The following is a 12,024-nucleotide window of genomic DNA, read 5'->3' on the forward strand; positions in this document are numbered from 1 at the left end:
AGCAAAATGGAGGGAGCGACCGTATTTGGTAAAGAAGGTGGGGGGGTATGGACAAAAATACGGTGAGAGCAGTTAGGGAATACAACAGGAGGCAGTAATGTCTCCAATGTCCATTTTCTGCTAAAAAAAAATCTATCCCCTATATTAGGGAAGATAACATTGGGTCGTAAAGCATGGAAAAAATAGCTAATAATAGTTTGGATATCAACTTGCTCCCCCCCCCCCCATTTTGAGGAATAGAATGTGCCGGATAGGGGTGTCAAGCGCCAGCTAGAAAGGCGGGGGAAATTCAGGTCCTTTGCGCTATGAAGTTGGATAAAACATGGAACTTGGCGGGGTTATTGAGCCTAATCGTAATGAAAGCCGCTGTGGGGTCTGTTCATATAAACGTGGATCTCTCGCGCCCTATAGGCGAGTTGAGGCATTTTTGGAAAAGCACGGGATATTGGTAAGAAATGACGGGTTGTTTATGCAGTGAGGTCATGAGGTTTGCAGTTTGAAATCAGCACATTGAAGACAGATTATTTATATATCTGCAGTTAACTTCGCAAAGTCCCAAGTTTTCCCTTTTTTTATAGTACAAAAGTAAGATAAAGCAAAGGTAATCAACGTAGGCATTAGATACCAATGACTTTTCAAGATTGGTTTGTGATGTGGTTTTTATATGTGAATTGCCTGTGCATACAATCTGCTCAAAGTGAGACTTAATACAATTTCCTTTAGCCCTGAAGTTAGGTTGCAATTCCAAAGACGCTTTGGCACATTATAGCAAGAATTATTTCTTTAAGAAAGCATAATTGCATTGTGGAAATAGGAGCTATGAATTCAGAAATACCTTCTTCAAAATCTCAAACCATGAACCCCATAGGCAAGCTATGATCTAATGCAACCATCCCTCTTTTTGCAATATACAAATAATATATCCCTAAGAAAGATGGGTGGTTCAGAGATATGAAAAATAAAAATATTGGGCCACCCAATGATAGCAGAAAAGATGAGCAGAAGGTGAAAGGTTGGAAGTTTTCTCTGAATCCTTTGGGACTCCCCACTGTAGCTCCCTTCAGCCTTGGGGTGCAGCTTGGTAGTTAATGGTGATAAGGAGAGGCCCTCTGTGTTTTCTCCTTCCCCAGTCGCAGTGTGTGTATCTAATGTAATGATATGTGGAAATTTTTATTTATTTTATTTATTTTAATTCCATTTATATCCCGCCCTTCTCCGAAGACTCAGGGCGGCTTTACAAACTTAGCAGTAGCCTTCATTCTATATATAAGCCTGCTTATTAGGGCTTTCACACACACCCCAAGCGGCATTATTACAAAGTCAGCTTAATTGCCTCCAACAATCTGGGTCCTCATTTTACCTACCTCGGAAGGATGGAAGGCTGAGTCAACCTTGAGTCTGGTGGGATGCGAACCTGCACTAATTGCAGGCAGCTGGTGTTACTTAAGGAGGCATTAGCCCACTGCTCCACCAAGGCTTTGACCTTGAGAGATAGGACGGAGAGCTGCAGACTGGATCATCAGCATGTAAAAGATATCTTAGCCCATAGAAGGGGGGGGAATCTTGACCCTTTTAGGACATGTGGACTTCAACTCCCAGAATTCCTGAGCCAAGGTTCCCCCACCCCTGTCCTATGGGCTAAGATATTTTTTACACGCTGATGATCCAGTCTGCAGCTCTCCCTCCTATTTTTTCCCCCTGTCATGATCTCTTAAGATTTAAAAGGAACTCATACTGGTTCAGGAATTCTGGGAGTTGGTCCGCAAGTCATAAAAGGGCCAAAGTTCCCCACCCCTGCCATAAAAGAAGGGGGGGCATGGGAAATATTTCAGAAGGAATCTTCCATAGTTTTCTGAAGAGAATAAAAAGGAAAAGAGGGGAGAAAGATCTACAACCAGTTTTCAATGCTGCAGTTGTCACAATGTCCCAGAGTTTCATGACTGTCATTTGTGAATTTCATAGCCAGCTTCTGACAAGCAAAGTCAATGTGGAAGTCAGCAGAAAGTCACATGATGCTGTGCTAAATCAAGCTTGAGTGGTTCACTTAAATTGGATACAGTCACATGATTATTTTTTACTTTATGACTGCCTTGTCCCAGTAGAATTTGCCAGTCCCAGTTGTGGTTGGAAAGTGAGGGCTGTCAGTATCTGAGTTCTGCCAGCTGATAAGAAATCTCCATTTAGAAAGCTGTTATATGGACTGTTAAGATATCTGATGTGAGGAATTTTAAGATCTCAAAACTATATTAAATAATATCTTTTCCTTATTTTTTTCCAGTCCTCCTCTACCACACAGACAAGCAGATTTGTTTAATCTCAGTAAAGACCAAATAATTAATTTGGCTTATATTTCATCTGTGCCGCAAAATGGTATTGAACAAATTCGAATCCATTGGCTGCTGGAACTTATTCAAGCTGTGTAAGTTAAATTCTTTACTCCCTTTCATTTGTAGTTTTTTTTTAGGTTTGTCTCTAGGTGGTCAAAAAGTTTTTCCTGAATTAAAGAACTGTGTGATTAAGAGACAACTTGGGAACCATTTGTAAGCTATGCTTAGTTTGGATGAAAAACTAGCTTTTCAAAATAATTTCTTATACCAGAAAATGTTTTTTGAAATATGTTATTACAAGAGTTCCCAGCATGCATATTCATAAGGAATCATTTAGCATATTCTAAAACATAACATCTCAGTTTGCATTGGGCCTGGTTGATTACTACAGGGACTACCTAGAAAATGCTAAGGACAGCATTTTGGCTTTAAAGGTGATTTTACGGTTGAATAATTAAGAGGTGTCCTTTGCATGTGAAATCCCTTGATTAGGGTCTTGTATTTTTTTGTATTTTCTTATAAATTTAGAAGATGTCTGTGTAGCCTCTCAGAATAGGGTAGAAAAAGATGATACTTCTGTTGTTTCTGAGAAAAAAAACAGACTGGCATGGCTGCTCTGTGGACACAGTGTGGTTTGTCTTTGATCACAAAGCAATAAATAGTGCAAGCCAGACAGCTAAAACATGTCAATTAAGTTAGGGGTACATCATTCTTGACTAACCTTCTAATTTCCATCCTCAGAAAGTGAGTAAGCAAGGTTTATATTTGGAGAAATGTGAGTGATGTGAGATGATTACCTGGAAGGTGCTAGATTCATTTCGCTAGATGTATTCAAGCAGAGTTCAAGGAGCGCACGAATGAGGATACGGTAGTTTTATTTGGATTTTAGTACTGAGTAGCACAAGGGGTTTGGACTCCGTGGTCCGTGCAGCTTCTTTGAGTGTATGTGATTCTTTATGGTACTTTGAATTGGGCCTGCTTCAATGGAAAGTCCAGTCGGAGGAACTTAAATGTGCTCACTGGTATAAGATGTATGTATTTATTTATTTACGTACAAGCCAGATTTATGAACAGCAATTAGTTTTCAGTAGAATTTATATATACTCGCTGCAAGGGGTAGTGAAGAACTATGTACTACCCTCTCTTCTGATGGGCATTGAATCAATAATTATCTTTTTAAAAAAACATTTGGAGTTCATTTAAAGAAGCAGCTGACTTCCAGTTCAGAGATTTTTCAGACAGTGAGTTAAAATTGCAAGAATATATATCAGAACTGTAATTTGGAACGTGTGTGTGTGATGGATCTCTGAAGAAACAATAGGAAAGGTTTCCTTAAATTTATGTGATTATGCACAATGTTAATTCATCTATTACAGCTTTGGAGAATAGATTGACCCTCCCCCTCTTCTTTATGGCAAACATTTAGATATTGGAACAGTTATCATGCCTTCTCCTAGTTCCCAAAAATAAAGTCCAGGTTGTCCTCGACTTACAACCATTCATTTAGTGACCATTCAAAGTTACAACAGCACTGAAAAAACTGACTTACGGCCATTTTTCACACACACAACCGTTTCAGCATCCCCATGATCATGTGATCAAAATTCAGACGCTTGGTAATGGACTCATATTTATGACAGTTGCAGTGTGCTGGGGTCTTTTGCAACCTTTTGACAAGCAAAGTCAATAAGGAAGAGAGATTCATTTAACAACTGTGTTACTAAACAACTGCAGGGATTCACTCAATAATTGTGTCAAGAAAGGTCATAAAATGGAGTAAAAATTACTTAACTTATCACACTTAGCAACATAAATTTTGGGCTCAGCTGTGGTCTTAAGTCAAGGACTACCTGCAGTTATGGTTTAGGGCAGGGGTCGGCAACCTCGGCTCTTTTATGACTCGTGGACTTCAACTCCCAAAATTCCTGAGCCAGCATAGCTGGCTCAGGAATTCTGGGAGTTGAAGTCCACGAGTCATAAAAGAGCCGAGGTTGCCGACCCCTGGTTTAGGGGAAAAAATACAATTAAGTCTTCTCTGTTATTGATTAAAATGCCCTAGATCAGGGCTGCCAAACTGCCGGCCCACGGGCCAGACGTAACACGAGCAAACCATGCCCACCCCATTGCTTGCAATGGGGAAAAAGTTTTGATACGTTGCGCGACGTCACGTGGCATTGCGAGTTTGACATGTCTGCCCTAGATAGCAAGACTATTTCTACTACAGCGAAAGGCATCGATTTTGTCTTTAATCACAAAATGCGGTGAGGTGTTTCATGTTGATAGGACATACGTTTAAAATACTGTTTTTGGAGAAGATGCTCTGCAATTTAGCAAGCAGAGAACCTCCGACATAAGGAAGTGAAGCTATTTTCTCTGTGTGGCTTGTTCTTTCCAGACGAGGCTTCTGACGTTTCTTGCTTTATCTTAACTGCTCTTAAGATAAATCACGAAATAGAGCTTTCATTCATCCTCATGCTGGATAAAACCTTGAAAAGGAAGTTTGGGAAAAAAAAGAAGTACAAGACTCCATGAAAAAAAATGCCTCATCTTCATTAAAGAAGACTTAAGAGTACAGTATATCTTGAGGCAGATACACTGCTAATTAATGGTTTAGGGTTACAAAAATGAGTTGCAGCTAGTTAACAAATTCTTCAGCAAACACCATCTTGAACCTTATTTGCTTAAAGAAACACTTGAAATAAGTCACATTTCCTTGAGATTGAAGGTAAGGGCAAACGTTGCTTTTTTCAGCACTGAGGATAGACACTTTTGGTCTCCTTCCTTCAGATGAAGAATAGGATGAGGAACACAGAAGCCCGTGGCAGGGTTCAAAACACCATCCAATGATCAGAGTTAGAACAAAATGTATTTTCTTTCTAGTTACATTGAACCATAGACAATGTCTAACTTTATTTGATTAAGATTTCATTTTTGAGGGGGCGGGGTGTTACAGTACTTAACTAAAGGCTTTGGGAATGTGTTCAATATAATCCAATGGGTTTTGAGGAAGAATTCAGTTCAGGCATGTTGTGAAACCACAATCTGTCTATAATGAACACAGAATCTCCAAACTGCCAATTACTGGACTAGACAACAGAGTCGTCACTTGTAATTTCCCTCTCTCTTACAAACTGGACAGCACTTGATATACTATGAAACAGCAATTCGTGCATGTCTTTGTCTGCACTCTTAAAGTAGCCTCCTTTGTCCAGGGAAGCTATCACCGAAGGATTACAACAAGCCAAATGCATGCTGATCTCCAGTTCCTGATAGTCTTTGAAAGTTTCTTTTAATGTGCTCACCCCAGCTGTGTCCAGAAATGGAATGGAAGAGCAGTCGATGATGATTGTATGAAAGTCACCGCCTTCAGCAGCCAAGCATGGTGACATTTCTTTCTGTCCTAGTTTATTGTCCAGATTTTGTTGCCCTTTCCTCCTGGTTTTTTTCCTTTTTGCAACTTCAAGTGCAGGGTTCAACCCTGTCCTGTTGTGGAGGCACTTAAGGAAGAAGTCCTTGTTCGCATAATAAAGTGGTGCTTCAAATCGGAAGATTTTGATCTTCGGAATTGGGAGAAGGTCTTTATACTCTTCATCATCTTCATAGAAGACAGTGTTTCCGATTTGCCCTAACAAGGCAGCATGTGGGCACTGGGTGCGGCCAATAATGCAGAAGACTGAAAAAACAACTCCAACCAACAACCCCATTTCTGTGCTGATCAGAGCAGATGAGAGCATGGTAACACACCAGACCAGCGCATCTACTTTATCCAGGCGGTAGCGCTGAGGAATATCTTTGAATTTTCTAAGAGCTCCTCTTAGACTCACTATTATGATGCAAGCCAAAACACATTTCTGGAGGTTGTAGAAGAGGGGAGCAAAGAATAGCAGCACAAGCAGTACAACCACTGCACTCACAATGCTGGATACCTGGGTCTGGCACCCGGTGGATGTTTTGACCAGAGTCTTAGCCAGAGCTGCGCTGGTGGCAAAGCAGTGAAAGAAAGCTGGAATGATATTACAGAAGCCAATGGCAAACATTTCCTGATTGGCCTTGACAGTATAGGCATACTTTTTGGCAAACATTTCAGAGAGCGAAACCGTGAAAGCAAAGCCAACGATGGCGAGTGGGAGAGCATCGACAGCAACTCTTTGCATAAGGTGGAAGCGGGGCACTTTAGGCGGTATAAATCCAGTCGGAATTTCACCTGATATGCTGGATGCGTAAACTTCCTTCAGTTTCCCATAATGGGACACCACGGTGGCAATCACAATAACCACCAGCTCTGTGGGAAGAGGGATCCTGAGCTTGTGTTTGTACTTATCCCCCAGTTCCTTTGCGGTGACCAGGACAGCAATGCAGATAGCGCTGGTGATCACATCGCACAGATTTGCTTGAGAAATGTTCCGGAAAATATTAGCCCACGTGATAATCAAGAGCCCATATCCCTGGGCGCGTGGGATTTTTATTCCAATGAGGTATTTAACTTGAGCTGTTAAAATAGTTAAAGAAGCACCAGTGGCAAAGCCATCCAACACCGGTTCAGAAAGATACACGGATACAAACCCGAGGTGAAAAATTCCCATCAGAACCTGCAAGAAAAAAACAGGGGTTAACGCTGCTTCGGATATTCAGCAGGAAGACGTTTCTATCTTTTGTGGCATTTTAGAATTCGAAAGCATGTAAAAATGCAAGTAGAAAAATAGGGACCACTACAGTGGGAAGGTAACAGTGTTCCGTGCCCCTTTGGCGTCTAGTCATGCCGGCCACATGACCACGGAGATGTCCTCGGACAAGCGCTGGCTCTTCGGCTTTGAAACGGAGATGAGCACCGGCCCCTAGAGTCGGAAACAACTAGCACGCATGTGCGGGGGAACCTTTACCTTTTTTAGAATGTCTTATTTTTCCCCCGGTTTATCTTGGACCAAAGAAGAACACAATTTTGCAGAATAATAATAATATAATTATCCAGTCAATTATTAGTACAATAAGAGTATGCCATTTCAAAAGTCTGTGCATCACATATTTAACATTTTAAAGGAACCCACTCCCCAAATATGGGGCAGGTCTGTCTTTACCATTTAAGAAAATGATGTAAGAAGTTTTGTTGTTGTTGTTGTTAGCTGCGAAGTCGTGTCTGACCCACTGCGACCCCATGGACAATGTTCCTCCAGGCCTTCCTGTCCTCTACCATCTTCTGGAGTCCATTTAAGCTCACGCCTACTGCTTCAGTGACTCCATCCAGCCACCTCATTCTCCGTCGTCCCCTTCTATTGCCCTCAATATTTCCCAGCATTAGGCTCTTCTCCAGTGAGTCCTTCCTTCTCATTAGGTGACCAAAGTATTTGAGCTTTAATTTCAGGATCTGGCCTTCTAAAGAGCAGTCAGGATTGATCTCTAGGACTGACCGGTTTGATCTCCTTGCAGTCCAAGGGACTCACAGGAGTCTTCTCCAGCACCATAGTTCAAAGGCCTCAATTCTTTGGCGGTCAGCCTTTCTTATGGTCCAACTTTCACAGCCATACATTGGAACTGGGAAGACCATAGCCTTGACTATACGCACTTTTGTTGGCAGGGTGATGTCTCTGCTTTTTAGTGTGCTGTCTAGATTTGCCATAGCTTTCCTCCCCAGGAGCAAGCGTCTTTTAATTTCTTGGCTACAGTCTCCGTCTGCGGTGATCTTGGAGCCCAGGAAAATAAAATCTGTCACTACCTCCATTTCTTCCCCATCTATTTGCCAGGAATTGAGAGGGCCGGATGCCATGATCTTGGTTTTCTTAATGTTAAGTTTCAAGTAAGAAGTTACTACTGTGCCTAACCCTCTTTCTCCTGTGTTTCTTCAACCTACTTTGCCTCCCAGTCTCTTTATGACCTGGCTTGATGCGTCATTGAAAAAGAGTTATATGTATGCATGAAATTACACAGAACTATCCCTAGGTCCAGATGTTGGGTGTTTTGCTAAGATCGCATTTAGCAAATCTCAGAAGGACCAGAAGGAAGGGGGTGGGGCAAAGTGAGAAACTTGCAACCCTACTTCTCAATGTGAGACCTAGCTTTCAGGAGGCCACAAATAAATAGCCTAAAAACAGATTAGTCTGTTTGCAAAACAAGAGATAAGTGTCTTCCCATTCAGAAGAGAAAGGCTTTTAAGAAGGATTTCAAACAGGGCACGTAGGAAAAGGAGGTACAAGAATTTCAGTTTTGATTTCACTACAAATAGCTCTACCTTTGATCTGGTTATTGTTTCATATTACCCTGTTTCTCTTTTTCTGCTTTAAAAATCTACTTATCAGAAATTCCTTGTATCTTTGAGTGCCTGCTTATCTGTTTCCAGCCTCGCAGCTGGGAGAAGCTTTGCATTTCCAAGTGTGGCTTTTAGATAAGTAAAATAATAAGGAAAACAGCCGGTCTTTTTTTTTCCCCCTCCTTAGCCTTTAAATTTTATTTAAATAAATAAATTGTATTTATTTCATTAAAGGCTCATTTAATATTCTCTAGGTATTAGACTCAGATAAAATAAAAACAAAGAGACGAAATAATTGCACGACCATAACATAAAGCAGATAAAACAGCAGATTAAAAAAAATATTTCTGGGCTTTCTCATGGTCAAGTTCCTATGATGTTTCTTTGTTTTTGTGATGTGGAGTTGGTTGTCTGTTAATTGGATGTTTTAGGTTGGGTTATTGATATACATTTGGTGGCTCAGAGTTGAATTAAATAAACACATGAAATAAATCAGCCAAGTAACTTAATTTGAATCTTCACAGAAAGAGCTGCCATGGCTTTTTTTCTAGAATCCCTTTAATTACAGGCATTCGCTTTATTGCTCTGGTTATTTGCTCTTTATTTGTTTCGCTATGCTTACATCTGTCTTTTTAAATACATTTTATTAAAAGTTGTACAAAGAACATAAACCAATAAAGAGTAAAAAAAACAGCAAAGAAAAAAGTGCAGGAAAAGAAAATAGAAGTTTATTTATTTATTTATTTATTATTTTTTTATTTTAATTCCATTTATATCCCGCCCTTCTCCGAAGACTCAGGGCGGCTTACAAGCTTAGCAGTAGCCTTCATTCTATGTATATGCCTGCTTGTTAGGGCTTTCACACACACCCCAAGCGGCATTATTACAAAGTCAGCTTACTTGCCCCCAACAATCTGGGTCCTCATTTTACCTACCTCGGAAGGATGGAAGGCTGAGTCAACCTTGAGCCTGGTGGGATGCGAACCTGCACTAATTGCAGGCAGCTGGTGTTACTTAAGGAGGCATCAGCCCACTGCTCCACCAAGGCTCATTAAGTTTCCAATTTCCTTTGCAGCAAATATAATACAGGTGGTCCTTGATTTACAACAATTCATTCAGTGACCGTTCAAAGTTACGACAGCACTGAAAAAAGTGACTTACGACCGTTTTTCACATTTACAACCGTTACATCATCCCAGGGATTATGTGATCAACATTCAGACGCTTGGCAACTGGCTCATATTTAGGACGGTTGGGCAGTGTCCCGGGGTCATGTCATCACCTTTTGCAACCTTCTGGCAAGCAAAATCAATGGGAAAGCCGGATTCACTTAACAACCATGTTACTAACTTATCTTCGTAAGTCGAGGACTACCTGCGCAAAAGATGCAACATGGTCTTTACTCTGCTTGTTTCTGTTGGACATTGGGTCGCTTTTCATTGTTCTTATGGGGTTTGCCCTTGTCTCTCTAGAAACATTTGCCTCTTAAGAGGGGGCGTATTTTAAGTTTACATTTACAAAATCTAGATGGGTTAAGGAATGGAAGTGAAAAAGACCGTACCTGATAAACTCCAGCCATGAAGGTCAGTGCGGTAGCGACCCCAATGGCATAGCATTCTTTCCCACATTCGTGCACCGTCATTCCCAGGGTAAAATTGTAGACGGTGAAGTTCAAATGGGCCTGGTCACCAACAGCTGGCTGGGGGTCATCATTCAGGGTGAATCCTGCCAGCAGCAATTCTCGGTCCACGACTTGCCCGACCATTAAGCTTAACAGGCTGAAAATGCCCACGGACACGTGTCTGGAGGTGCCCATGAGAAAATAGATGATGTTGGCAAAGAACGAGGTGTAAAGGCTGTATATTGGCTTAAGGCCAGCCAACAGAGAATAGGCTATCGCTTGAGGAACTAAAATGATCCCAATGATCAGTCCCGACATAACATCTCCCCAGATGTATTCTTTGCAGTTGTATTTGGGGAGCCATTGTAACACGGGAAAGAAATCCAGCATGGCCTTTTTCGTCGTTTTCAAGCTGCAGGAACATCTTTTTCTTAGTTGCTCCTTGATAACTGCTGTTTTGCTAACCTTTTCGGGAATCTTTCTTTCCATATAAAACTGGAGAAGAGTTCCGTTTTCTGTCGTGACTGTTTCCATTTCTTGTCTCATTCTGGAGCAGCTTTAATCGGTTCCTGTGATTGAAAAAGATTACTGTTTGAAAATGGAGTAATCGTTAAAGATACTTGCAATTTTTTTATATATATTGGGACTCAAGCAAACCTGCTGTATTATCTGAATATTCGTTATTATTTTTATGCGGTAGGTATCCTAATCAAACTGACACTGTGTCAGTCAAACCAATTTTTTTTAAAAAATGTTAAGTTTACTTTAATAGTTGGAAGCAAGAAAAAAAAGTTGTACTTTGTTTTTGTTTTTTTAATGATGGTCATAACTACATATTACATCATCTGATTTTTTAAAAAAAAACCTTTACGAACAACAGAAACTTAGATGAGAAACTCATTGCACAGCTTTGAAGCAATATAGGCAGTCCTCGTCTTTTGACCACGATTGGGACAGGAACCTGCTATTAAGTGAGGCAGCTGTTAAGTGAATCCCACGGTTGTTAAGCAAATCACGATTCCTCCATTTCTTTTTTGGAAGCCACCTGGGAAGGCTGCAAATGGGGATTTTTGTCCCTGCCAGTTTTATTATAAAAAAGTAACAGTGAAAGACGGGATGTAAATCTGCTAAATGACAATAAATTGCATAGCGGCCGGTTGCTTAATGACTGATTGAAGTTACACAGAGCCCCGCAAAATATTTACAATCCATCCTTAAAGCTATGATTGCGCCAACTCCCCCACAGTCACATGATCACATTTTGGGCACTTCGCAAATGGCTCACAGTTATAACTAATTGCAGCATCCCAAAGTCACATGATTGCAATTTGCAATGGTGTTGTTGTTGTTTTTTGCCAGTTTCTGTCAAAAATGCCCATTCAGGAGAATGGATTCATTCGACCACAGGCTTTTTTTTAATCCTATTTATATCCCGCCCTTCTCCGAAGACTCAGGGTGGTTTACAATCTAAAGCACAAATCAATGTGCTTAGCAATAACCTTCATTCTATGTATATGCCTGCTTATTAGGGCTTTCGCCCCCCCCAAGCAGCATTATTACAAAGTCAGCTTATTGCCCCCAACAATCTGGGTCCTCATTTTACCTACCTTGGAAGGATGGAAGGCTGAGTCAACCTTGAGCCTGGTGGGACTCGAACCTGCACTAATTGCAGGCAGCTGGTGTTACTTAAGGAGGCATTAGCCCACTGCTCCACCAAGGCTTTGCTTAACAATTGCAGTAACTCAGTAAAATCAGGTCATATTGACCTTCTTAATGACCACGATGATTTACAATGACTTCATTTTTTTATTATTATACTGTTCTTATTTTCAAAT

At 40.8% G+C, this 12,024-nt stretch overlaps 2 protein-coding genes across 2 annotated transcripts in view; one reads left to right on the forward strand and one right to left on the reverse strand.

Moving 5' to 3' along the window:
• Nucleotides 1-305: 305 nt before the first annotated feature.
• The window catches only part of IDUA (alpha-L-iduronidase), a gene marked incomplete at its 5' end in the record, with an annotated part of 55,406 nt that continues 43,687 nt past the window's right edge, over nucleotides 306-12,024 (forward strand). Inside the window, 2 exons of the mRNA XM_083353739.1 lie at nucleotides 306-448; nucleotides 2,279-2,419. Coding sequence (XP_083209865.1) covers nucleotides 306-448; nucleotides 2,279-2,419 — 284 coding nt within the window. The remainder of the gene's footprint in view (nucleotides 449-2,278; nucleotides 2,420-12,024) is intronic.
• Nucleotides 5,305-10,735, reverse strand: SLC26A1 (solute carrier family 26 member 1; the record flags this gene model as incomplete). Its single annotated transcript, XM_083351944.1, has 2 exons — nucleotides 5,305-6,916; nucleotides 10,130-10,735. 2 exons carry the CDS (start codon nucleotides 10,733-10,735, stop codon nucleotides 5,414-5,416), a joined length of 2,109 nt encoding a protein of 702 aa, XP_083208070.1. The 3' UTR covers nucleotides 5,305-5,413.

Source organism: Vipera ursinii, assembly GCF_947247035.1.
Source record: "Vipera ursinii genome assembly, chromosome: 2".
Lineage (NCBI taxonomy): Eukaryota > Metazoa > Chordata > Lepidosauria > Squamata > Viperidae > Vipera > Vipera ursinii.